This window comes from Aspergillus pseudodeflectus, assembly GCF_044049435.1.
Source record: "Aspergillus pseudodeflectus strain CBS 756.74 chromosome Unknown BJX68scaffold_9, whole genome shotgun sequence".
Taxonomy (NCBI): Eukaryota; Fungi; Ascomycota; class Eurotiomycetes; order Eurotiales; family Aspergillaceae; genus Aspergillus; species Aspergillus pseudodeflectus.
Window position 1 is genome coordinate 611,078 of NW_027263785.1, and position 24,554 is coordinate 635,631.

General features: G+C 53.5%; 8 protein-coding genes across 8 annotated transcripts; 3 read left to right on the top strand and 5 right to left on the bottom strand.

Annotated features, from left to right (window-relative positions):
* Position 1: 1 nt before the first annotated feature.
* Positions 2–2,165, bottom strand: BJX68DRAFT_231122 (uncharacterized protein). Its single transcript, XM_071039306.1, has 3 exons — positions 1,332–2,165; positions 921–1,226; positions 2–813 (listed from the first exon to the last, which is right to left on the bottom strand). Exons 1-3 carry the CDS (start codon positions 2,131–2,133, stop codon positions 341–343), a joined length of 1,581 nt encoding a protein of 526 aa, XP_070902170.1. The 5' UTR covers positions 2,134–2,165; the 3' UTR covers positions 2–340.
* A 1,886-nt stretch (positions 2,166–4,051) lies between these two features.
* BJX68DRAFT_217955 (MFS transporter) lies at positions 4,052–6,390 on the bottom strand. Its single transcript, XM_071037855.1, has 3 exons — positions 5,741–6,390; positions 4,568–5,686; positions 4,052–4,503 (listed from the first exon to the last, which is right to left on the bottom strand). Exons 1-3 carry the CDS (start codon positions 6,181–6,183, stop codon positions 4,185–4,187), a joined length of 1,881 nt encoding a protein of 626 aa, XP_070902171.1. The 5' UTR covers positions 6,184–6,390; the 3' UTR covers positions 4,052–4,184.
* Positions 6,391–8,078: 1,688 nt separating this feature from the next.
* On the bottom strand, positions 8,079–10,283 carry BJX68DRAFT_264113 (uncharacterized protein; the record flags this gene model as incomplete). Its single annotated transcript, XM_071044885.1, has 3 exons — positions 8,079–8,444; positions 8,578–9,496; positions 9,568–10,283. 3 exons carry the CDS (start codon positions 10,281–10,283, stop codon positions 8,079–8,081), a joined length of 2,001 nt encoding a protein of 666 aa, XP_070902172.1.
* Positions 10,284–12,475: 2,192 nt separating this feature from the next.
* BJX68DRAFT_280028 (major facilitator superfamily domain-containing protein) lies at positions 12,476–14,287 on the top strand (the record flags this gene model as incomplete). Its single annotated transcript, XM_071048849.1, has 5 exons — positions 12,476–12,649; positions 12,711–12,780; positions 12,849–12,947; positions 13,006–13,159; positions 13,228–14,287. The coding sequence occupies 5 exons, from the start codon at positions 12,476–12,478 to the stop codon at positions 14,285–14,287; spliced, it is 1,557 nt and encodes a 518-aa protein (XP_070902173.1).
* A 1,100-nt stretch (positions 14,288–15,387) lies between these two features.
* Positions 15,388–16,832, top strand: BJX68DRAFT_253644 (NAD(P)/FAD-dependent oxidoreductase; the record flags this gene model as incomplete). The annotated part of the gene is made up of 3 exons (XM_071042749.1): positions 15,388–16,195; positions 16,253–16,493; positions 16,556–16,832. The coding sequence occupies 3 exons, from the start codon at positions 15,388–15,390 to the stop codon at positions 16,830–16,832; spliced, it is 1,326 nt and encodes a 441-aa protein (XP_070902174.1).
* On the bottom strand, positions 16,793–18,806 carry BJX68DRAFT_280035 (DUF1593 domain-containing protein). Its single transcript, XM_071048850.1, has 2 exons — positions 18,245–18,806; positions 16,793–18,184 (listed from the first exon to the last, which is right to left on the bottom strand). The coding sequence occupies exons 1-2, from the start codon at positions 18,554–18,556 to the stop codon at positions 16,961–16,963; spliced, it is 1,536 nt and encodes a 511-aa protein (XP_070902175.1). The 5' UTR covers positions 18,557–18,806; the 3' UTR covers positions 16,793–16,960.
* A 607-nt stretch (positions 18,807–19,413) lies between these two features.
* Positions 19,414–22,105, bottom strand: BJX68DRAFT_264117 (beta-glucosidase H; the record flags this gene model as incomplete). The annotated part of the gene is made up of 3 exons (XM_071044886.1): positions 19,414–21,334; positions 21,392–21,829; positions 21,876–22,105. The coding sequence occupies 3 exons, from the start codon at positions 22,103–22,105 to the stop codon at positions 19,414–19,416; spliced, it is 2,589 nt and encodes an 862-aa protein (XP_070902176.1).
* A 476-nt stretch (positions 22,106–22,581) lies between these two features.
* On the top strand, positions 22,582–24,435 carry BJX68DRAFT_264118 (general substrate transporter; the record flags this gene model as incomplete). The annotated part of the gene is made up of 6 exons (XM_071044887.1): positions 22,582–22,765; positions 22,824–22,955; positions 23,013–23,149; positions 23,212–23,842; positions 23,927–24,217; positions 24,281–24,435. The coding sequence occupies 6 exons, from the start codon at positions 22,582–22,584 to the stop codon at positions 24,433–24,435; spliced, it is 1,530 nt and encodes a 509-aa protein (XP_070902177.1).
* Between the last annotated feature and the right edge of the window lie 119 nt (positions 24,436–24,554).

Consider the following 24,554-nt stretch of genomic DNA (forward strand, 5'->3'; position numbering starts at 1 on the left):
TCTCAAGCATTGTACCATGTTTTTAAGAGCCGTATAGAAACGGTATGGAATCTTATCAAGAAGTTTCATTTCTGTCCCTGGCCGGTTCCTACTAGTTACATCTGGATTGTGCTTCCCTCTTACTGAATGCAGTGACACGGATCCCAACTCACACCGAATATCCCAGGGCCTGAGAGATTTGAGAGTCGGGATTAGGCCTACGATAGTCCAGCTTCCGGCGGGGGATGGGGCGGCCTTGCGCGTCCGTAACATTTCAATTCCAAGTTCCCAAGGACTCGAGAACTGGCGCAGGTACTAATCTAGCGTCCTAACGGTAGTATCTGTACAAACCATTCTCATCCTAGGAGATATTTCTGGACACGTTCACCTTCGAGACAATCTTCCCCTCAACAATCTCAGTCTCCAACTCCCCCAAATCAAACCCCCAAGCGCGCGCAACCTTCGCATCTGCCCGAGGCAGCTTTCGATATGCATCTTCATCATACCTGTCATTCTCCTCCTCAAACGTAAGGGTAGCCTCCCCCTCCCCATTTCCCGTCACCCCATTCTCCCTGGCAAAACACAGGGACGAATGCGGGTAGGTAGATAAGCCGACGCTCATATACTCCAAACGGGGCATATGCCGTGCCGCGTACCCGAGGGAAATGAGGCTCAGACGGTACAATTCGGACTTCAACTGCGAGCGCCAGTAATACGCATCTTCGCCGACCAGTCGGTAGACTTCCTCTCCGTAGTCGAAGTCTGGGTCGGCGAGTGCGTCCATGTCGATTCCGGGGTCTTCGGCGTCGGAGTTTGGGTCTAGGAGCCATTCGCCTGTTTTTGATTAGTATGGTCGCTACATGTGTTATAGAACTGAAGGGCAATGGCAAGGAAGGAGATGAATGAAGATGGAAATGGTTTAAGAGGTGGGACAGATATACCAGAGGGAAGAAAGTTCGGCCGAGTCATAAGGATTTCTGAAAGATTCGGCCACTCAAGCCGCTCTCCAGGTCTTGGTTCGCCGTTGTCGTCAAGGGGGCACAAGAAGTCATTTGCAACGGGCACTTCGTAAAGGTGTAGCTGGCGGAGACGGGCACTGATGTGCCGGAGATTCGTTGACAGAAGATCATTTCCGTCAGCGAACAGGACTGGTGCCGGAAGACTGTCGTGCAGGACTTCCGCGGTGAGAGAACTGATATCAAGTGTCTGAAGTGTGGCAGGGAGGTCGAGGAGGCTCTCTGCAAAAGCTGTCCAAACAACATTCTTAGCCTATTGCCCAACTCGCCGGTCGAATACAAGCAAAAGGGGGTAAAAAAGAACGGGCAACCAAAAAGGAATGGATGGCCTCGTACCTCTCCGTCGCTCCAGCGCGTAATCAAAATGCTCCGGTCTCGCGACATCGTCCACTTCCCATCGAAAGTAAGACAAAGTCGGACAGGCCTGCGCAATATAGAACGCTGTCTCGAGCCGGATGTGCTTCGTATCGTGATACGGCTCATGGCCTGGACCCTTGCCAAAGGCGTACCAAGCTCCATCAGCGACGATTTGGTCCACACATAGTACACGAGGTAAAGGACACTTCTTGTCAGCAAGCTCGGCCCTATACGGGCGCACGACCCAGTGACCTCGCGCTCCGTCGGGCCTGCCCCAGGGGTTCAACGACACCTCTGTGCCTGGCTCGTGGCCGACCTCCCGGCCGAGAGTCTCCATTTTAAGGGTCACGCGGGTCTCGGCGGGTACCGTGGTCAGAAGGTTGAAGAATTCCACGATTGCGGCTTGGAACGCGACGTTGTTTGCGCGTCTTGTTGCGTTGTCGGGCGTATACGTCTGTCGAGCCTCCTCAGTTATCACGCCTTGACAGTCGGGCAGATCGAACGGCAGGATCACGCGGTACCGAATTGCCTTCAGCATACTCAGCCGAGCACGGGCGTGGTCCGAGTTGGACGTTATCGCCCGATAGTGAGCGAGCGAGATGTTGCCCTTTCCGGTCTGGAAATCCTCGCTGTGTACAGAGATTCTGTCGTAGATGTGGGGCTCAAAAGCCGCCTGCCACTGCCGACAAACCAGAGCATACTGGGTGATGAAGTTTTGTAGGTCATGTCGTCGATAACAAGCTATTTGAGCCACTAGCTCGAAGGGCAGGCTGCCACCCATTGTTTGCAGCAATTGCGGATGGTGGAAGCGATATGGAGTAAGCCAGGAAAGAATTGAGGGGCACTGCAGCGCTTAAATTGATCACTCCACTCGGCGACTACCCGATGAATCCATGGCCGCCTGCTTGGCACCCGCATGCCGAATGCCGGTCCACGCGACTTTGGCAGGGCAGCGGGGGGGGTTTAACATAGTTCAAAGTCAAGAGCATCATTATCAAAATGGTTACATGTCCACAGGAAAAGGCATATGCTACCACTATCCTAGGACAGGTATGCGCTAATCCTTGGGTTAATAGCAACAGTATATGTCAGGTATCCATGGGGAACGGCAGGGTCCCGGGCATCGTGCACTTTGCGCAACCCTAATAAGACCAGATGCTAGAGCTCTGGACCCGAAACCGTAAGAAATGCTCAAATGCCAAAAAAAGAAACCAAAACCACCAATTATTCCACCCCCGGAGTTTTGCCTTATCCCAGAATTCCGCGATTCTGTCATAGGCAGGGTGCCGGTTGTGGAACATGTTGTCACCAAGTGTTCTAACTCCCAGCCCGTCGCACAGATGATCGCCTCGAGTGGTCGTGCAACAGGTCTTCGCGACGCGTGCTAGGGAGACGGCTCTACTTGACGTAGTCGGCTGTTCATCTTCAGCACCATCACGAAATGCAGCAGTATCGATCTCACCGGTCGCAAGATCGCTATCGGCATCCGTATTTAACCCAACCCAAATCCTCTCCCCATCCTCAAGATGTGCGGGGGTGCCCCTGACCTTCCAGCACTCCTGAAACTCCCTCGACAACTACTTCATATACACCAAGGGTGCAGAGTCCGGGTAAGAAGATAAGCAGCCAGACATCGTCAAAACGCCGGGGTGCGCTCATGCCATAACCATGAGCTACGTCCACGTTGGTTTCGATAAAGATCTCACCCCACAGGCGAACAGAGGTCAGGTTGGTGAGAGGAATTGAACCTGTGCCATCACGGGTATTTCGACACTTGTTCTGATCCAAATACGGAGAAGCACTGCACCCAGGATGGGATTGGACTGGGGTACGTGTGCATTCAGCGCAGTAATATTGGGCAAGCGAGGAGGGGGGGGGCGCCATGATTGGTCGACGATCACCGCGTGCGAGGGCATCGATGATATCTCCCCCTCATGGCTTTACAATCTAGCTGTCTGAAGCTTGTTGCGCGCCAGATCGAGATCTTGGTCCCCCTGGAGGTAATCAAACGCACGGCCGAATTCATCATACTGGTTGAACCCCCAGTTAGTTACCGATGAGGAGCGTCTTGACTAAGCCCGCGATATTGGAGCAGGGAGTTATCGTCGTAAAGAAGCTCCATAGGTGATGGAAAGAGTGACGACCGCCATCATACCTCCATTTCGCGTAGAGACGCTGGAGCAAGAACCGGCGCCATGTTCGGTCTAGCAACGAGAGTCGTCCAACATGGCCAGTGTCCGAGTCATCTACGGCGTGACCCAGCACACTGTCAAAGATCTCCCGTGAAAGGATTGCTGGGTTCTCGTCGCGACGTCGCAGCTCCTGCAGTGTCCTGCCTGGGACTCCCCTTGTAGGGCATGATCTGGCGACTGTGAGTGCGATAAAAAGGAGAGGATGATACGCCGTAATGGTTCCAACTTAGGATTGGTAACTTGCAATGATGAGACGGTGCTGGACTTGATGGAACCACCCCGTTTCAAGCGAATACGCGCAGTTGGCTGAGTTGGGGTCCCCTTAAATACGAGAACAAAGAGGCAATGATCACGTAGTAGAAGAATCGATCCCATACACCAGCGAAAGGAGTTGCAATAGCAGAAGGAGGAACAAACCACTGCACAGATTGCTCTTGAATTAAGGCGAGACAATAGGGATAATACTCAATTGGACGATGTACCTTCGCCTGGTTTTCTTAGTCGGAGGTTCCTGATTTGTGATGATCCTTGAACGGGTATAATTATATATCTGCTCCCAAATGTACAGCCGCTCTGGCAAAGTATTTTGGACGTCGCCACAGAAAAAAAATTTCCATAAATCAATACACCAAGAGCCAATTCAACGCACTTCCCTCCCGGACGCAACCGTCTGCGCCCGTATCTCTGCCTCTTCTTCCTCAAACCTCCCTTCCCCATCCCTCTCCTGCTCCGTCGCGGCGGGAGCGCCCGAATACGGCGCAAACTTACTCTTCATCCTCAACCGTTCACCGTAGAAATAAAACGCCATCGGGATCGGAACAAGGCATGCGGCAACACAGCCTAGTAACGTAGATGCCCATTGCACGCCCATGTTTTGAAACATTTGTCGCGAGAAGAGCGGGAATGCGGCGGCCACGAGGGAGCGGCAGAAGGTGTTTGCGGCGATGGCGGATGCGGCGCTATAAATTGTGTTAGAGTGGATGAGGATGATGAGGAGGAGGAAGTGATGTCGGGGAAACTCACAACATAAGGTACGTATCAATCAGATAATTAAACAACTGGATGAAAATAACCAGCAGCCCAAAGCCCGTGAAGAGCCCACTGAGCGTGGGGACAATCCAATGGACAGTCCCCGAGAACCCTGTCCAGCCAAACCAAAAGAGACCAGCAGCAAAGAGCGCCCCGCCTAGAATCACAGGCGGGCATCGCCACTCGGGGATCGGGACTCCGCCATTCTTCTCTAGTTTGCGCTGATACTCCTTGTTGGAGACGATGATGAACGTCGCTGCGATAATTAATCCCACGACCATGCCGAAGAGCGGGAGGCCGCTGACACCGGCGTTCATCCCGTACTCGCCCTGGAAGACGATGGTGTAGGCAGTCAGGAAGCAGTAAAGTAGGCCGTAGATGAAACTGAGGTAAATTGTCACGGCGAGGATGAGGGGTTCGCCGAAGAGAAGACGAAGGGGGCGCGAGAAATTCTTCACTATTAATTCGCGGAAGTCGACTTCGATTTCTTCTTGTTTGGCGTGGATGCCCCAGTTCTTTGTACATCTGCGCAGCTCAGCGGCCTTTTGGATCAAGATGACGGGAGGGTATGTCTCCTTGAGGAAGAACAGGTTCAGGATGAAGGCGAAGTAGCCCATAAAGGCCGGGATGTATGCCGTCCATCGCCAGCCGAGGTAGGACATGTTGATGAACCCGCCAATAAAGGGAGCGAGGAGCGGGCCCAGAAACACGGTGCTCGAGAAGCAGGCAATTGCAACACCACGGGTTTGATTATCGTACAGCTCGGCGAAGACGGCTGCGACGACAGCAAGCGGCGAACTGCCAAAGACGCCGCAGAAGAATCGGCAGATCATCAACGTCTGGATATCTTTGGCCACAGCCACGGCGGTATTGAAGATGGCGAAACCGAACATGGCAATAATGATGCCGGGGCGGCGGCCACTGAGCTCGGATAACGGGGCCCATAGGAGCGGGCCAGATGCGTAGCCGATGATGTACATTGTGCTGGAAAGGACAGCGACTTCTAGGCCAACACCAAAATATTCGGCAACGTTTCGCGACGAAGGGCTGAAAATGGCAGAGTCAAAGGTCGAGCAGATACTCGTGAATGCGAGAATTACGCTTATGTAGAGTCTGAACTCGATGTCAGCCTTCTGGTAAATCGCCATGTAAGGGGAGAGCACCTACTTTGTTTTCAACGGCCAGTTCTGCGGATACAGAGGATCATCCGGTCCATCGAACTCGACAACAAACTCTTCCCGATTTGGGAGATCTGGTGGATACGGCTTGCCCCCGCCAAAAGGGGGTAGAGCACGCTTCGAGGAGGTACGCGACTTGACGCTTTCACCCACAGTCATGGAATGCTGCAAACGCTGTGTTTCGGTCCTGCTTAGGGCATGCGACATTCTTGTTCTCTGTCGCTCGAGATCGACCTCCGTATTGCGCGACTGCAGCCTGCCAAACTGCGGCTCGTACTCGACGGAGCTGCTCGACCCTGTTGACGAGGTCATACTTTCTGACGTGCTGGGTCGTCCAGCTGCTTCGGATTTTTCATCGTACTGGGACCCGTGGCCCTCAGGCTGGACATCTTCGTCCAGGTGGCGATCTTCGTTAAATTTCTCGCCGCTCATGATGGGTGGTGATGGGAGCGTCGGGAGATGTCAAGCTTGTGTGTGCGTTGCAGGTGCTCGTGCATCAAATTCCCGATGGTTCAAATACGGGGAATTTCAGGGCAGTTGGCTCATAATATATTGGCTGAAAATAAATTTAAATATAGGAGCAGTGATGAAGAGATCGTCAGAAAAAGAGTGGGGCGCGAGCAGGATTTGGTTCCGAGTTAACCGTGCTGGCCCACCACCGACGGCTCCAAGATGCATCTGCAACTGCCGATTCTTGTAACAAGATTGGACCAGATGCGGACAGTATCCAGATTATCACTACTATGATGTTCAACTATATGTGTATATTCTAGATGCTGCTCGTTAAAATAGAGATCTTGGGAGTTATCACAGTGACTCCAAAGTTGCGTTCTACGGTGAGTGACATCATCTAAAGGCCAGATTGAGTTTGCTGATTAGACACGCTTGATAATCACAAATTGTGTCGCTTGCTGACTCACTTTGCGCTCGATGCCAGGGCCTCGCTCCTGTTACTAGTACACTGTTTACCTTTTTCCTTTCTATTCTAGGATACAACAATTTCCAGCAACATGTACTCAAGACCAATGCCGTCTTGCAGACGCGGTTTGAATGGTTCCATGGACCCTCTGGGTGGCGACATAAAATGCTTGACTTGGGCCTCGGTGCTTGGCGCTTTATGTAAGCCACCTTCATACGCCCTCTCCATCTCGTCTCCGTACAGGGCGCGGAAAAGCATCCCCGCCGAGGCTTATCGTAAGCATGCATACGCCGCTGTGGCGTAACTGGGGACCTGAGTCACACGAGGAACCTGTCCAGCTGCCCAATAAACAGCCGGGAATCATTGAGATATGTCATCTGCGAGGTAGCCAAATCATCCCATAAGCTTCTGGTCGAATCAAGCTATGGCGGAGGGCGATCGAATTTGGAGATCTGGGCCCTTATCCGCCTTGTCAGGCTTTATTCTCCACTGCATCAGGTGGCGATTATTTGTGCTTCCCCTGATTACCGCATGCTTCTTTGCTCTTCAGTGGCGTCCGGCGAATATATACAGGCAGCTAAATTACTGCCATAGATTAGCTAATCATATGCAACCTACCCGTGTTGCTTCTTCAATTCTACTCATGATTATTTAGGGTTTCCTCGTAACCACATCGTAGATTAACATGTACTCAGCAGGACTCTACCCTGCTTTGTAGGAGAACCCAAAATATGAATAAACATTCGAATAGGGCCTGTCCGTCGCCCGGACACGCTGACAAGGATCTAGTTCCCTACAATAATTTACTAATATAATATGTGTATAACTGAGTGCGCAGCAATTCCCAGAACCTCTAAACCAGTATAGAGAGGGCCGGACTAAACCCCCTGGTTGTTTGGATGGGTATGCTTGGTAGACAAGCGGCGCATAGATACTATTGTAGGATTGCATGTTATCTATTAATACCTGTTATCTAGGAAGTATTAATGTTACTTGTTTTACATTAACCTTAAGGAAAAGATGGTCGCTCACTGTCCCTCACCAAACCTCACAACGCCGTGCTTACTCTGCCCCTCCAAATCATCTGCACTACATGCCAGCACCAATGACTGTCCATTAAGACCCCTATCGCTAATGGATCCCTCCTCTGCCTTGCATCATCATTGCCTGTCTCATCGGCGGCACGATCTACTCAGCCTACGCCTACTCCTACCTAACCTTTTGGGAGATCCAGCTAGATTGGGAATCTATGCTGGGGAGTAGTGTTAACGATAAAAAATCAGTTAGAAAAAAAGCTTCTAGAGCCTATTACAATCTCAAGCATGTTAGTAGCGTACAACATAATATCGTATCCCGAGTGTGCAGCACATCAGAACCCCACCCCAACAACTACCTGACCCATTATCCATTACTCATACTCAAGCCTCCACGGAAAAGAATCCGAAGAATTCAACTCATCCTGCGGACAAGCCGCCAGCGCCTCGGCGAACTTCACATCCAGCGGGGGATTAGTCAACTCAATCATAGTCAGGTACCGATCATGGATATGCCGATTCCCATAGCTAAAGTCTCCAAACGCCAAGCCCTTCAGCGAAGCAATTCCGTCGGGCCCGAAGACCCAATTGCCGAAATCTACGAGGCCTGGCGATGCCTCGGGGCGGCCATTGCAGTGGTTAACGCCCCAGCTACCGTATTGATCGCTGTAGCCGCCGGCTTGGCGGATGTGCAGGAGTTGGAGGGTGTGTTTATTCGTAAGAGGGGATAGCATGTATTTCTAGCGTCAATCCAATGGACGGTCTTGGATTAGTACCGATCGACGGATATAAGTCTTGTGGGCAGGGGAGAGGAGACGAGGGGGAAGACAAAAACCGGGCGCCGCGACACCACGTGTAAGGAACGGAACTCACCAAATCCGCAGGAAGGACAGTCAGTCCCAGGAACTCCAGATTCAGCTCGAAGAGAGGGTTGCTCGCCGGGTCCGTGTGCATCATATCGTATTCCTCCAGCGTGAATGGCAGCTGAGGTGCAGCTTCCTCGCTGCCGTCCCAGTCTGGGTCCCAAAAGTCCGCTGGGACGCGCTGATTATGCACGAACGTTTTGAGGGTGGCTTTGTGATGGAGCACGGCTCTCCAGATATTCAGCGTGCCGTATTGCTCATTTGTAGAGAGGAAGAGCTCCCGGAGACCGGTAAAGGCACCGAGAAATGAACAGATTGTCTCGGCTTCTTCTCCTGGGACTTCGAGGGTGGGAGATGGTTCCAGGGTCAGGGATCTGAGGTTGATCTTTTGCCTGCATTTTAGCACCTGCTGTAGGAACTCTGCCCAGCCTCGGCAGAAACGGAGATGCAATGATCGTATGGTGCTCCAGCTGAACGCGTGCGCCATTTCCATCTCCGCCATGTCGAACGGAACCCCACAGAGATAGAGCCGGTCGAGTGACTGAAATATACACCGCGTCTTGTTCGCAGAAAGTCCCAGGATGTCCCAGGCAAAATAGTTTGGCCTATCGCGCTCTTCTTGCGATTTGGCATAGTATGGCCGGTATGCCCTGTTACCTTTCCTCTCATATTCAAAGATATCGAGCTCGAGGAGAGTAAGCTGGTGTGCAAACTTCTCCAAGCCCATGGCAAGGGCGTCTAGATCGTCTCTCCAGGTAAGCGGTATCCAAGTCAGGCGCTTGAGCTTGCGGAAATCGGCGAGCCAGTAGTCATGCCCATAGCAGCGCGAGTCATTGATGATGCGGACCGTCTCCATGTTTTTCTGTCGCCGGGGAAGGATTCCACCGTCACCCAAAACTGCCGCGGGACAGCATATTCCGAGATCCCAACTGGAGATAGCTGTAAGCTGCCGTAACACACGGACACGGAGTCTTATAGTAGTGGAAGGAGTAGGTGGCACCTGAATTCAGTCAGAGATCCTTCTCGGCAGCGTATCAACATGGCCATAAGCCGGTTCTTGATCTTGGTAATTTCGGCGGGGTTCTCGGCGTCGTACTCCCAGGGGATATACTTGGCGAAGTCGCGTTGCTCAGTCTCTGTGAGCTGGTACGGCTCGAGAAGGTCATCATCGGGGTATCTCGTCTCTATACTCTCGCTGTCGTCGTCTTCAACCTCGTCTTTTTCACATATCTCTGATGATCTCACGGTCTCCTCGTTTTGTCTTGTTTCCTCCTCCGTCAGATCTTCTTGTTTGGCTGCTACTTTCTTTTCGTCCCCATCCCCACTCCCACTGTCCCAAACATCATCACTCTCATCCTCAACAATCCCGCGATAGTGATGCAGACATCGCTTCGTATAATTAACCCGGAACTGCGAAGTAAACGTGATCCTCTTGGCAAAATGAAGAAGATTGCGGTCGCTGCCGAAGCTCAGATTCAGAGCCCGCTGGATCGGTATGTTCACCAGATCATTTTCGTCTACATGGATGGTAATATCGCCAAACAGTAACGGTGTCGCCAAAGATTCCAAATGTTTGGAAGCGAGTCTGATGCGAGCCAGGTCGGGCTTGTCGAGCTGTGGCTGCGTTAGAAGGACAGGTAGGGATGGGAGTGTTTTGCGGGTTCGCACATAGGAAATAATATCTCCTATGAGTTCGGGTGGAAGATCTTGAAGCATCCTATCTGCCTTGGTCGTCTTGTCGACGACGTAATGGGGAAAAAGCCGAGAGAAGAGAAGAGGTCGTTGTTGATTTCCACGACAACCTGCCCCGCGCTAATCCCAAATACGAGAAATCCACCACGCGCTGTGGGTTATAACAGGCTGATCCTATACTATCCCATCAGGAACCATGTCGCTGTCAGGATCGCGATTCGCCCTCCGCGCTATTCTTATATGTTCTACTGGCAGCAGCCACTGCCAGGCTGAACTTGAGTATAAATGCGTTGAACCAAGGCGTGACATTAATCTTAACCCCATGACAAAACAGCTCCTGCACCAGCACCTCCAGGCCCCAATCTTTGGACCTGCATCAACCACGACCGGCTTAAACATACGACCTCCACCGCTCCTCATACCACTCCCATAACTTCACACCAAACCCCTACACCCCTTCCTCCTCCGCCGTCCTACCCACCCTTATCAAATCCTGCCTAGGCGTGGGCTTATACGCCAGTTTCCGCCCCGGGGGGATAAAATACACCCCAATATCCTCGACTTTCGCCTCGAAGGACAGCCCCGCAAACAGCTGTGTGTACGCGCCAAACACGGGCTCCGAGAGCATCACCCGATTTATAACCCACATCGCTATCGCAGGCGTTCCCTTAAACGACCCAGTTTCCGATACCCCGGATTCACGCACACGCTGACTATCCCGACCGCCTTGTACCGGGGAGAGAATGCGCGGGCATGGAACGACGTTCCAGCCTCGGAGGCGCCCTAGTTCTGCATCGACTTGCCCGAGATACTCGTATCCAGGACTGAGAAGCGGAAGCCATTCCTCTACGCCGCTGGATGGAGGGGAATATCCAGCTCCCTGTGTGATTGTCTAACCCACCTCACCTGATAGTGCGCAAGTCCGGATTCTGGTTGTTTGTAAAGCTTGTTGGAGAGGGCCTTCTCTGCTTTATGCCAAAACCCTTCTCGCAAGCTAAACATCTCGCAATATCAGCGGTGTATTCTGACTTGTCCACGTTGAAGTTGGCCTGTCAGTTGCGAGGGCTGACATGGCTGGTCGGTTAGAGACGATCACTTACGATATTTTTGCTCTTGACTAGGAAGTGTGTGTCTAAGCCCCCTCGACCAGCCTTCAATTATAACTCTGACAATTGACAATTTCCTGGGCTATGCAGCCTTTGTCACACCGATGTGGCTATTTGCGAAAGAATATGGCCGAGCGATGGCATCCTATTGCTCTTTAAATGAAACTCTCGCATGAGTCAAGACGCCCCTCAAGGTTCGTCCAAGCGTCCTTGAATGGATTCCATACCTTGGGAAAAGAGCAGAGAAAATAGAGTTGAAACCTGCCAAATAGAGAAGGTAATCAGCAGCTGTGATAGCACGAGGCACGGCCAGCTGTTGCCATATCCTCCTCTAGGCAGGTGGCGGCGATCGGCAGTTGCTGCGGAGCTCTTACATCTAGACCCCTTTTCATCGTCTATGCAACGTCCTGGTTCTGTGCAAAACACGTGGGGGCAACAGGGAAGCGTCGTAAATAACTTGGAATGATTCGACGCTTGACGACACCATGTCTCCTCCGACTCGACGAAGCTACGGTGAATGTCGACCCAAGACATTATCATTATGTACCCATCGGGCCCAAAGGTGAGCCCGGATGTCTCACGCCAAGCTTACGTTTGTGCCCTCAGCTAAAAATGAAAGATGAATGATAAAGTTGCATTGCGTGTTTCCGGCACACATCAATTTCCGTGAGGCTGTGCAAGAAACCCGTTCCCTGAATCTCGCAAACAACTCCGATCCTTTCCCATGCAATAAAATTGAGCACTATAATCCCAAACCCAAAATATGCTCGAGCGGACAACTCCCGCACTGTGGCGATTCCCCGGCTACTTCTCGGGTGACACAGTGTCCTCGGTGGCGCCGTTGAAAAGGCAGTATACTCTCGGAAGCGCCATTTCAGCCACTCACACCAGAGCTAATGTCATATAGGCATCTCAGGGTCGCCGGCTAAGCGCTTTTTGTGGAGAGCTTATCCTACCCCGCGAGGGACCGCATTTCTTGGTATTGGAGTAGATGATGCGGGGCGTTTCTTGGCTGGCTCGGCAGTTTGGGGGCTTTGGTATATAAGCGAGCAGGGGTTGAGTGTCATTGTGGTGTGGAGATCTGATCAGTTATTTCCCGTGTCTCGCAACATGTCGGTGTTCAAGCGGTCGAGTGTGGTGCACATGGAGCATGCCTCCGCTGAAAAACATCTGGAGGATGCGCCAAGCCTCGAGCAAACGTATATGGAGAGCGGGCTCAGTCGGGATGACGCGTATTTCCTCGCCAATTTCTCAGAGGAGCAGAGGAGGAAGTGCGTACGAAAGGTCAGTTTCTTACCCCCGTCTCTCGCAGGATACCCCCCGGACTAAACAGTGATGCGTATAGATCGATTGGCGTCTCTGTCCGCTTTTGGCCTTCCTGTACCTTGTTTCGTATATCGACAAAGCGAGCATAGGTATGCGACCGCCCGACCTCCTGGTCCCCTCACAACGACACATACTGACAGCACCGTTCCTTGGACAGGAAACGCCAAGATTGAGGGCATGCTGCCGGATCTCAACATGACAGGCACCGATTACAATGTTGCTCTGGCGATCTTCTTCGTCCCATACGTACTATGCGGTACTCAACTTCCTTTCCCCTCCTTACATTTCTTCGCTAATATCTGTGTGGCCAATAGAGGTTCCCAGTAATATTCTACTCGCCAAGTTCAAGAGACCATCCGTCTATCTCGCAATTCTGACCGTCCTCTGGGGTATTATTGTGACCCTGACTGGCGTTGTCCAGAGCTTCGGTGCCCTCTGTGCTGTCCGTGTTCTGCTAGGCATTTTTGAGTAAGTCTCCCTATTCTACGTCTCATCTACGCTCGAGGCGTCTCTTCCTAACCGTGTCTTCATCACAGATCCGGCTTCTTCCCCGGCGCCGTATGGCTCATCACGCAATGGTACATGCCCGAAGAAACACAAAGCCGAATCGGCCTCTTCTACACCGCCAGCGCACTCGCCGGGGCATTCTCGGGCCTCCTCGCCTTCGGTCTCGCAAAAATGGACGGAGTCGCCGGGTACGCCGGCTGGAGATGGATCTTCATCATCGAAGGCGCAGCAACCGTCCTCCTCGCAGCCGTCTGCTACTTCTGCCTCGCAGATTCGCCCGAACTCTCCGGTCGCTGGCTCGACCCCGACGAGATCCGATACCTGATTCTCCGCAAACAAGCCCTGCGCGGCCGCATCGTCGTCGACGAGAAACCGAATAAATTCGAGTGGAAGGCTTTCCTCCAAGTCCTGACAGACTGGCATCTCTACCTGCAGATCCTGAATTTCTGGTCGAATACCGTCCCCAACTACGGGCTGAAATTCTCCCTACCCCAGATTATCAAGAACATGGGCTACACCTCCGCAAACGCCCAACTCCTCTCCATGCCGCCCTACATCGCCGGCGCGATATCCGCATACGTCTTCGGCCTCCTCGCCGACCGGCTGCGCTGGCGCATGCCCATCATCGTCAGCGGCCAAGCGCTCGTGATCGTCGCGTTCGCCATCCTCTTCGCCCTCGCAGAGGATATACAGGATAATATCCCAGTCTGCTACTTCGCCGTCGTGCTAGCCTGCATCGGCGTGTACCCCATAATCCCAGGAACAAACACATGGACGTCGAATAACCTTGCCGGCGCACGCAAACAAGCTATGGGAATCGCGTTTATGATTGCGTTTGGGAATACGGGCGGACTCGTGGGCTCGTTTATCTATCTTGAGCGCGAGGCGCCCAAGTATCCGACTGGGTTCGGCAGCTCGTTTGCGTTTGCGGCAGCGGGCATGGTCGCGAGTTTGGTGCTTGAGGCGCGGTTCTGGCATGTTAATCGGAAGAATGAGAAAATTGGGCGCGAGGAGATTTATCAGAAGTATTCGGCGGAGGAGTTGCAGCTTATGGGGGATCGGTCGCCGTTATTCAGATATACGCTGTGAGGGCGGGCTGGTCGGGGTCATTTACGATTGTCTCTGGCTTGGTGAGAGTGGGGGTGGACATTCCAAGGCGGCTTGGAGCTTGATAGCAAGTTTACATACCTACTAGCACTTGGCTGCTTATATGGGGGTTCCAACCGTGCGCCGTGAGAGATTAACCGTCCGCTAACAATATTATCTACCTTGTATCCTCATGCATTGTATGTACGGACCGGCCTCTGTGATAAATTCTCACCTGGCGTCATCCAACAGAGGTTCCCTTGAGAGGCTGTGAGGATAGTAAAGGTTTGCTGGAGTGGAGGATATATATATCCTTTGCATCACCTGACCGGTTAAATATAAAGGTACATCTGAGGCACAAGCAGTCGCCAGGGGAAACAAACCCACGATATTTTTGGTATTAACCTCCCCCGATTGCCTCTTTCCCAGGATCCCAGCATGGCTATTCCCGATGCCCAAAAATGCGTCCGTGCTCCATGCAAGCTGCGCATCCTGCCGACCGACCCCGGATAATCAGCCGTAATAGAACCTTGTCTTATCAACAAGCATTAAAGAAGATCAACCAACCATTAAGCACTAATTGCGCCAAACTCTTAAGCCGAAGCCATGGAAGCGCCTGGCCGTTTGAGAAGAGCGATCAATCCGGGAACCGGAACCGGTATCCGAGATACGAGCCGGTATCTGGCCCGAGTGCGTAGAGAGCCCGCCACAGCTTCGGGTGACCCAGGTGTCAGAATTCCCATCGGCAGTCTGGAAAGCGGAAAGAGTTCTCTTCTTAAAAGAAACGGGTTCAATTGAGCTCCGCGGGAAAGTAAATAGGTCGCCGTGGCAAAGTTTGGATGCGCAATGGTAATTACTCTGTACGTGGCAGGTGGTTGCGAAGCTCCCCACAGCATGCGGGGTCCCTGCAGACTCGGGAGCTGAACCGTGGACCGCTGGACCCATTGCCAGGAAACATTTGCTGCTTTTGGAGAGCAATTGCACGCCTCCCCCTCACCGACCCCAGAGCTGTCTCGACTCCGGATCGCATATTTAGCCGTCTCCCCCTCGCTATCTTCCTCCTCCAGACGCTGAAACCACCTCACATCGCGACACCCACCACAATGACGACAAGCGAAGACTCCTACCTAATCCTCGGCGCCGGCATCTTCGGCGTCTCAACCGCCTACTACCTATTACAGTCCCACCCCACCGCCTCAATAACACTAGTCGACCGCGACGCCTTCGACGCCGACTCGCGCGTCGCCGCATCCTGGGACTGGAACAAGGTCGTGCGCGCCGACTACGCCGACATCACGTACTGCCGGCTCGCCCTGGAAGCACAAGACATCTTCAACAACGATCCGCTCTGGCAGCCGTATTTCCACGAGACGGGGGTTTACTGGGTGTGTCGGGATGAGTATGCGCAGGATGTTGTGGGGAATTATAAGAAGTTGGGCCGCAAGGCGGAGATTGCTGCGCATCCGTTGGACGAGGCGAAGAGGATGTATGGGGGGTTGTTTGAGCAGGCGGATTATACGGATGCGAGGGAGGTGCTGGTTAATCGGACGAGTGGGTGGGCGGCGGCCGGGGATTGTTTGAGGGCTGTAACGCGGTGGATTATTGAGAGGGGGGTCAAGTATGTACAGGCCGATGTGGAGAGGTTGGTGATTGATGCGGAGGGGAGCTGCGTTGGGGTGAGGACAAAGGGACGGGAGGAGATTCGGGGCTCGAAAGTAATTCTTTCGACGGGCGCGTTCACGGCCAAGTTGCTCGAGGTTTCTGCGGCTGCAACGGGCAAGGAGCATCTGCGCGCTGGGCCGCGGATTGTTGCAGGTGGGATTGCGACGGGGATGGTTACGCTGGATGAAAAGTCGTATGAAAAGTTTGCTAAGATGCCTGTGGGATTCCAGGGATATTCCGCTGATAAAGGTCCGTATCCGTCTTACTGCAGCTAGGCATACTGAGCAGCAAGCTAACGAATTGCAGGACCCTTCCTCGGCACACTCCCCCCTACTCCAGAGAAGCAGCTCAAATGGTGGGGTCGCACTATCTTCAGCAATACCCAAGAAGTCCTTCCCGGTCGCTTTGTCTCTGCACCACCGACAGACCAGGACTACGCACAGTGGAAGGTCTCCAAGAAACTGGAAGACGATGTTCGCTACTCCGCTCGCATGTTCTACGGCGCGCCAACGGCAACATGGAAGTTTGAGAAGTTGCGAATCTGCTGGTGAGTTTCATACGCAGCTCAACTTCCAGTATACATCCGAGGGCCCTACTAACTCGTTTCAGGGATGCATTCACACCAACCGGCGACTTCATCATATCCCCTCACTCAGGCGCCAAGGGGCTCTATGTAGCCACATGCGGCTCGTTTCACGGGTTCAAATTCTTCCCCGTGGTCGGCAAGTACGTTGTACAAATGCTCGATGGAACATTAGATGCGGATCTCAAGCACAAGTGGGCTTGGGACCGCACGGCCGAGCAGCTGGACTCGACGGTCAACCCGGAGTTTCCGCGGTCGGAGATGAGTGATATGTTGGATGCGGCCCCTGTCGCGAAGTTGTAGGTTAGAGGGATAGAGATGGCTACACTACATAACAGCGGATTGCCGCAGCATGAACTCAGCGTATTCAGACTAGTCACTTCTAATGAAGATACAATGACAGAAGTCTGTTTTCAATTTCTAGTATCGAGCTACAAAAACCCCTCCGGCTCCTTGCCCAATGGGACTGGTGTCCCGTCATGGATATAAGAAAAGATCACCCGCTTGTACCTCCGAATCGGATACTCTCCTTTCGTGTTGGTAACTTGTAGCAGGACGTGGAAATCTGGAGTGACAAGTCTGGTCTGAAAGTGTCTTTCCATCGGAGGCACAGTCACAGTAACGCATGGTGAGCGGGCATACCCAGTAAACCCAGCGGCATTTTCACCGAGCGTCGGATGCGCGGCAGGAGAAGGAGACCCATCAGACGGCTCGATGAGAACCTTTGGTCCATGACCAAAGACATGGAATCCGTTGACGTCTCCGTAGAGCATCCAGGCGAAGTCAAGACCTGTAGATCCGTCGGCCGTGCTATCCGAATTGTACGTCGCGCGGGCGTCAAGAACATGTTTCTCTCCAGGCTTGACCTTGATAACCAGCGCCTCAACTCCTGTACTCCCATTGACATCCACAACAGGCGGATGAGAAGCCGCAGCGAAATCACTCGTCAGCGTCCACTGCATGCGAGCCGCAAAATCATCCTGGATCGCGTCCCTCCAGCGCCAAATTGTCGCCTTGTTACCCATGTAGCGCTTTCCATCAGCACCAACGACCCCAAAATCCCCAGCATTGTAAAAGTGATTCGTATCAAACTTGCCCTCCTCATCCCGATCAGACTCACACTGCGGGCGCGTATACCGTCCTCCCCACCCACCCCACTCAATATGATCCCGATGCCCCAGCCCATTCTGCACGAGCCACAAGAACGACGGGGTGTCGCCCTCCATACCGAATTTAACAGGCGGATACGCGAGGGAACCAAACTCCCCAATGCGAACATGCTCATCAAGCCATGGATTCAGGACTTTCGTCCGATCCGGCCCCTCGCCCGCCCCGATGTTCATCCCCGTCCACGTCCCCTCGTCGTACTGGCTCCAGCCGTGCGCTGAGACGATATAGTGGACGTCGGGAAATTTGGTCCGGATCCAGAGCCCCGTATCGTCCTGGTCTGAGATTGCGTAGACGCGGAGCTTTGCGCGCTGTTTTGCGGCTTCCTCTTCTGAGCTTGTCACGGCGAGGTGCGAGAGCGCTTGGGCGAGGGTGTTTGTCCCGCCCCAGACGGGGATGTAGAGTGGCTCATCGGATTCCGCTAATGCAGCGAGGAGACGCGACGCCCCATCGCTGAGCGGTTCTTTGAAAGCCTTCTTGCCGTAGACCTACCACCGCGAGTTAGCCACACCCCACTACGTAAATATATCGCGGCCATCACTACTCACAGCTGGCCCCGACGTCACAAGCTTGAGAAGCTCCTCTGCAGATTGGAATTGGAAATCCGGATGAACATGGTTATTCAAATTCTCCACGACTTTCCCGTACGCTGTGATGATCCGCCTGGCTTCCTCGGGGTGCGTGCTGAAGCGGAGCCAGGTCGATGTGCAGGCACAGATTCCGCGCGTGTCGAATTCGTTGGCGTAGAGGAGGTAGCGTACGAGGGATTGTGAGTCGTCGGGTTCGTTGAGGACGTCTGTTAGGATGAAGATGCGGGGTTTGTATGGGAAGGCTGCGAGTTTCTGGAGAGCTGGAGACATCTTGACGGGTGACGAGTACGAACAATGAACTGAAGTTGACTTGGGTCGACGGTGAGGGGTAGAAATAGGAAGATTCCCCTCTCAACTAGTGAGATCTGAGGAGCGGACACACTAGGAAGGCTCGGAAGCGCGGACTCCTTGGCCCGAACCACAGTCACGAATATGGGAACTCGAAGCGCTGGGGTTTCCTATCCTGGATGACTCGCGTCTGGGCGCTTCCCCAAGGTCATCCCCGTACTCCGCATTGAAATTGGGCGCTAGGCAACCTGTGACAACCTCGGGATTCCCGGTAGCACTATCGGCCGACGAGGTGGACGGCGGACGGTGGACGAGCGGCTGGGTTCCGTCCACTTCTCCAACCCACGCATCAGCCCATCCCAGCAACGATTGTGACCGCCGTTCGTAGTATCGTTCACTTAACCTGATCCAGTATAATGCTCAATCCTGGCGATATCCCAACAGCGGAGTTCGCAAGCCAGCAGCAGACCAGCTCCTCTAGGAATGATTTGGCGCATCGGCTTTTGAGTGGGTAGGGCTACTGTTCCCTCTTCTGGCGATGTAAAAGATCGGGAACAACTCGACACCCGGTAGATCATGCTTAGGTAGATGAACAAAAAGGGAGTATGTGTAATGATTTTTTTTGTACTGAATGGAAGAACATGGTGCATTGTAGCAGGAGCCGCACATTGAGAGACCTAGTGGCAAGAAGGGCCTAGGGAATATATAAAATTGCGAGCTCAAGATGTTTTCTGCTCCACCTAACTTTCCTCACAAGTAGAAGCAAACTTATTGAATAATGAACTATGTCTATAATTTCTACACATACACTTAATAACAAGAACCTGTCCTCCTCATCTCTATAAACCATCCCAGAGCTCGCCCTCGGAAACCGAGAAGGTCGAACGAAGGCCACCGACCAAGACCCCGTAAACGCCCTCTTCCATCCTCCACTGCTTCTCCGTCTCGTCCCAGTAACTACATGCCACTCGCAGTACATCCTTAAGCGAGACCGTCTTGGATTCGCCTGGCGACAGAAAGACCTTTGTGAACATCTTCAGCTCCTGCTCAGGTCGCCAAACGGCCGTTCCCTCGGCTGGGGTAATGAAAACCTGGACAACCTCATGGCCAGCCCTTGAGCCAGAGTTGGTCAGCGTTACTGAGCACTCCACCGTCGCCGTTGATCCTGCCCCAGAGACAGTAGTATTGAGGTCTGAGTAGTCGAATGTCGTGTACGAGAGGCCGTATCCAAACGGCCACTGCACGCGATCCTTCTCTGGATGCCGATATCCAACCTGGAGCCCCTCCTGGTATTCAAGGGTAAGTTCTCCCTTGTCATTCTTCCGCGCTGGAAAGTCACCATAGCTAGGTGCGTCCTTGAGTGTCTTCCACCACGTCGTCGCAGTCCGTCCACTGGGGTTGACCTTTCCAGTAAGGATATCTGCGAGCGCCCGCGAGCCCTCTTGCCCCGGAAAATGCGCGCAGATAATCGCATCCACGTCATTTACGACCGCACTGACATCGATGGGGTTTCCGCAGTGTAGTACCAAGATTGTCTGTTTCGAGACAGCTGCGACGGCTCGAACCAATGCGACTTGGTTGGCGGGCAGGGCAATCTCTTCAAGATCGTATCCCTCGGACTCGTACTGGCCGTCCCGCCCGGCAAAGACGATACTCGTATCCGCTGTGCGTGCGACCTCCGTTGCATCGAGAATCGCTTGCTTTTCGTCGTAGAATTCCTCAAAGCACAGACTCGCCGCGTATGGCGTTGGTTCTCCGATCGTCATCTTGTCGCGGGATTCAACTATGAGTTTGATTTCATACACGGCACCCGCCTCCATACCCATCTCCACCCGCGACTCGAGTAGGATATGGTTAAAGATGAATTGCTCGGTCGTAACATCTGGCTGGGACCCAGTCAGGACTTCCTCGCCGTTGACGTACATACGGAACGCTCCGCTGCGGCGCACAGCCAGTGTATGCTTCCCAGTGCTGGGGCATGTAAGGTTTGTGGTAAGCTCGATGCGTGACCCGGGGACTTTCAAGCCCTCCGGAAACTCGCCCATCATCCAGACAGACGATTTCTCGCGACGCTCGACGAGGATTGGGACGTCGGGTGAGGAGTCGTTGATGTACTTGATTTCCACTCCGGGGTGGCCATCGGCCGTTTGCAGCAGTGAAGTGGGTGCCAGGGGGATGATGCGTCTCGTTTTGACGCCTGGTGAGAATCTCACGCGAGATGCGTCGGCGAGGACATCTTTCAGAGCATCCACGGGGGGTATCCTGTACTGTGGATTGCAGGACGCGCTGCCTCCACCGGTGACCACGGCATCACGCGCAAACTCCCCGATGACAGCTAGGCGGGTCGATGCGCTGGGATCCAAGGGTAGAGTACCATTCTCGTTCTTAAGAAGGATGATACCGCCCTCTGCGAGCTTCCTAGCCGTTTGGTTCGTCGCCTCGTCGATTTCCGAGTATTCCTCTGCATCCGCATCGGCATGGGATTCGCGCGTTCGCTTTCTCAATTCCAGGTGCTTCAATACTCGTTCGTCAATCTCCGCCTCGGTAAGGTCACCGGACTTAATGGCTTCAATGAGCTTTGGACCGCGATGGACTGGGAAGGGCATCTCGAGGTCTAGACCCGCTTTCATTGCTTCAACGGTCGAGCGCGTGCCGAACCAGTCTGACATGACGAGGCCCTTGAAACCCCACGATTTCCGCAGCACGCGTTCGATGAGATCGTAGTGCCCGCTGCAATACGTTCCATCTACCTTGTTATACCTGTCAATCGCGCGTTAGCTGCAAAGCTCCCTTGTCCAGGAAACGAAGAGTACATACGCCATCATAATCGCCACCGGATCAGAAACGCGGAGAAGATGACTCCACGCCGCAAGATAAATCTCCCTGAGCGGCCGCCCATCAACACCCTGATCCACATTATAATAATGCCGCATGAACTCCGAATCATTGCAAACGAAATGCTTCGGGCAAGACCCCACCCCATGCCTCTGCACACCCCTAACAACAGCGCCCGCAAGGTGTCCCGCCAGTAGAGGATCTTCACTAAAGGCCTCGAAATTGCGGCCCCCGCGCGGATCGCGATGCATGTTAATGTTTGGTCCGAGAACGACCTGCGCGGACTTCATTTTCGCCTGTTTTGCGAGTTTCTCGCCGAGGTCTTCGAGCGCGTCGACGTCCCAGGTTGAGGCGAGGCATGTTGTGTTGGGGAAGCAGGCTGTTGTCATGTCGCTGTCGTGCTGCGAGGGGCGGACGCCGCTTGTGCTGTCAGCGACCTGTTGGTTGACTGCGTTAGTTTGAGAACTTGTGCCTGTGGATGTTCGCACTTGCCTTAATCGGTGGAATGTTGAGTCGTTTTATGCCGGCTGCAGCTGTGAAGCTTTCGCCTGAGAGTAGGCGGACTTTCTCCTCAAGTGTGAGCGCCGACAACAGCTCGCGGAGATCACGGTCTTGCGTCGTCATTGTGTCATGAATCTCGCACGCATGTATTGCAGTGACTGTCGTTGAGGGTTGAAGTTCGCAGACAGAGGACATGATGGGGATACGGAAGGACCAGAAAAAAAAAATCTTGAGATTAAGGATTCAATCACAGAGGAAGTTGGAGCCCCTCGCGTGCTTTTACAGTAAGTCGAACCGCCGCAGGAATCAAAAGTGGCTTGCTTGGGGGCGCACTCCGGATTTCCCGATGGCGGACGAAGTGGACGGGCAGCGGCAGAGTTGCGTCGCCATTGGTTCGTTGAGATTAGATGGTTTCCGTCCACATCGCCCTCCACCTTGCCCGAGGTTATGCTCTACTGGAGCATGAGCAGTCTCCATACCTACCCCGGTCCCCACGTCTGTCGGTGGGCATTTGCTAAGCGGAACTACAGGGCTTGACAGATCCGGGGTATCCCATCCTAGCTCTAGATAAGTACCGCCCTCGCATCTCAGGAATCATACTCAGTCAGAACAATTTGGCTGCATCTGCTCAACAATCATATCCACTTGAAACATTCGACCACCTTTTTAACATGAGCACCGAACCTGAAGATATCAAAGGCTCCGGGGAAGCGAACCACGTTGAGCACAAATCTCATCTGGCATCAACCCCTGTCGCTCAGGTCTCTGCTCTGCAGTCCGCGAAAGAAAACCCGAGGGTCATTCTTTTCAGTCTCTGTGCCTGCATCGGCTCAGTGCTATGGGGTTACGATATCGGTGGGAATAGACACCTTCGCAGGGATGGCTTGAATCCACTCACTGACTCCTTGATCAGGTATCAGCACGATCACAATGGCCCTCCCGGCTTTCAAACTAGTATTCGGCTACGAGTACCAAGGCCAACTGCTTCTATCGGCAACCTGGAACTCACTGTGGACAGCTATGACCTTTCTAGGAATGCTCATAGGTAAGACTGCCTCACTTTCATATCAAGGCAGTACCTAACAACTTGATGTGGCAAAAGGGGGTATAATCTGTGGCTGGGTGAGCGATAAGACCGGCCGCCGACCAGGCTTCGTCGCCGGGTCCCTCATCTCTATCGTGGGGATCGGTCTGCAATATGGTGCCCCTTCGCAGGGAATGCTCCTAGCGGGAAAGACCGTACGCCCCCTCGCATCGCTAGAAACGCCTCAATTATATACTAATCACAGCCTATTATCCAGATAAACGGACTTGCTCTCGGCTTCTTCCTCGCCCTCGCCCCCGTCTACACGTCGGAAATCGCCCCTCTTCCTCTCCGCCCTGTCCTCACGGGCTCGGTCAACTTCTTCCTAAACGCCGGCCAAATGGCCGCCATTGGCCTCGGCAACACCCGCTTCACAATCATGACTCCCTCATCCTACAAAATCCCCTTCGCATCGCAATGGGCCTTCCCCTGCGCAATCCTCCTCGTCGTCCTGATCATGCCCGAGAGCCCCTGGTACCAAGTGCGCCGCGGTAACGAAGATGCCGCACGGGCGAGTCTCCGCCGGATATTAGGCGACAAGCCAGATTCCATCTCGGGGTTTATGGAGGTTATCCAGAGCACCGTTGAGCAAGAGCGGCAGTTGAGCTCCCTGCAGAGGAGCGTTCGGTACTCGGACTGTTTTAAGGGCCAGAATTTCCGGCGGACGAGGATTTCCTGTGGCATGTTTTTCATCCAGCAGGCGGCTGGTGTGGCGTTTTATGCGCAGGCGCTGTACTTCCTGGGTATTCTGGGGCTTGATACGGGGCTTACGTTCAAGCTGGCTCTTGCGGGCTTTGGTGTCGCCCTTGTTGGGAATATGCTCTCTTGGGTCCTCATGTCGTTTGTTGGTAAGTTGTTGCTCATTCCGTTCTATTCGATTACTACCCCGAACCTTGTATCCGTGCCACGTACTAATCACTCTCTGCATACAGGAAGACGAACCCTCCTATTGATCGGCCTAATCCTCAACGGCGCGCTACTCATCGGCGTCGGCGTCGCCGGCTGCTTTTCCACCCAATCCGCCCTCTACTTCGTCGCGTACGCCATGAACTTTGCGCTGGCCATCCACGCGCCCACACTCGGCGCAGTGTGCTGGAGTGTCTCAGCCGAAATCAGCTCGGTGGAGATGCGCGCGCACACGCAGAGTCTCGCGACCGTTTCCAATGCGGTCATTAGCTGGTCGCTGAGTTTTGTTACGCCGTATTTGATTAATACGGATGAAGGTTAGTTTCGATCTTCAGATTGGGGGTGTTGGGTGCCTTTACTGACTGTCTTTCGTTTTGCAGCGAATCTCGGTGCCAAGGCAGCCTTTGTCTGGGTGGGCCTATCCGTTGTCGGCTTCATCTGGACGTGGCTGGAGGTTCCAGAGACGAAGGGGCGGAGCGCGGAGGAGTTGGACCGGTTGTTTGCGGAGAGGAAGCCTGCTTGGAGGTTTGAGTAGCGTAGGAAGGAGGTGGTCCCTACTGCTACGTCTACCTGGCCTCGGTGGTGTAGTCGCTACCAATAAAGTACGACGGTTTGCATTGTGCTTGCGAGTATGGTATTAGGCACCCTTGTTAT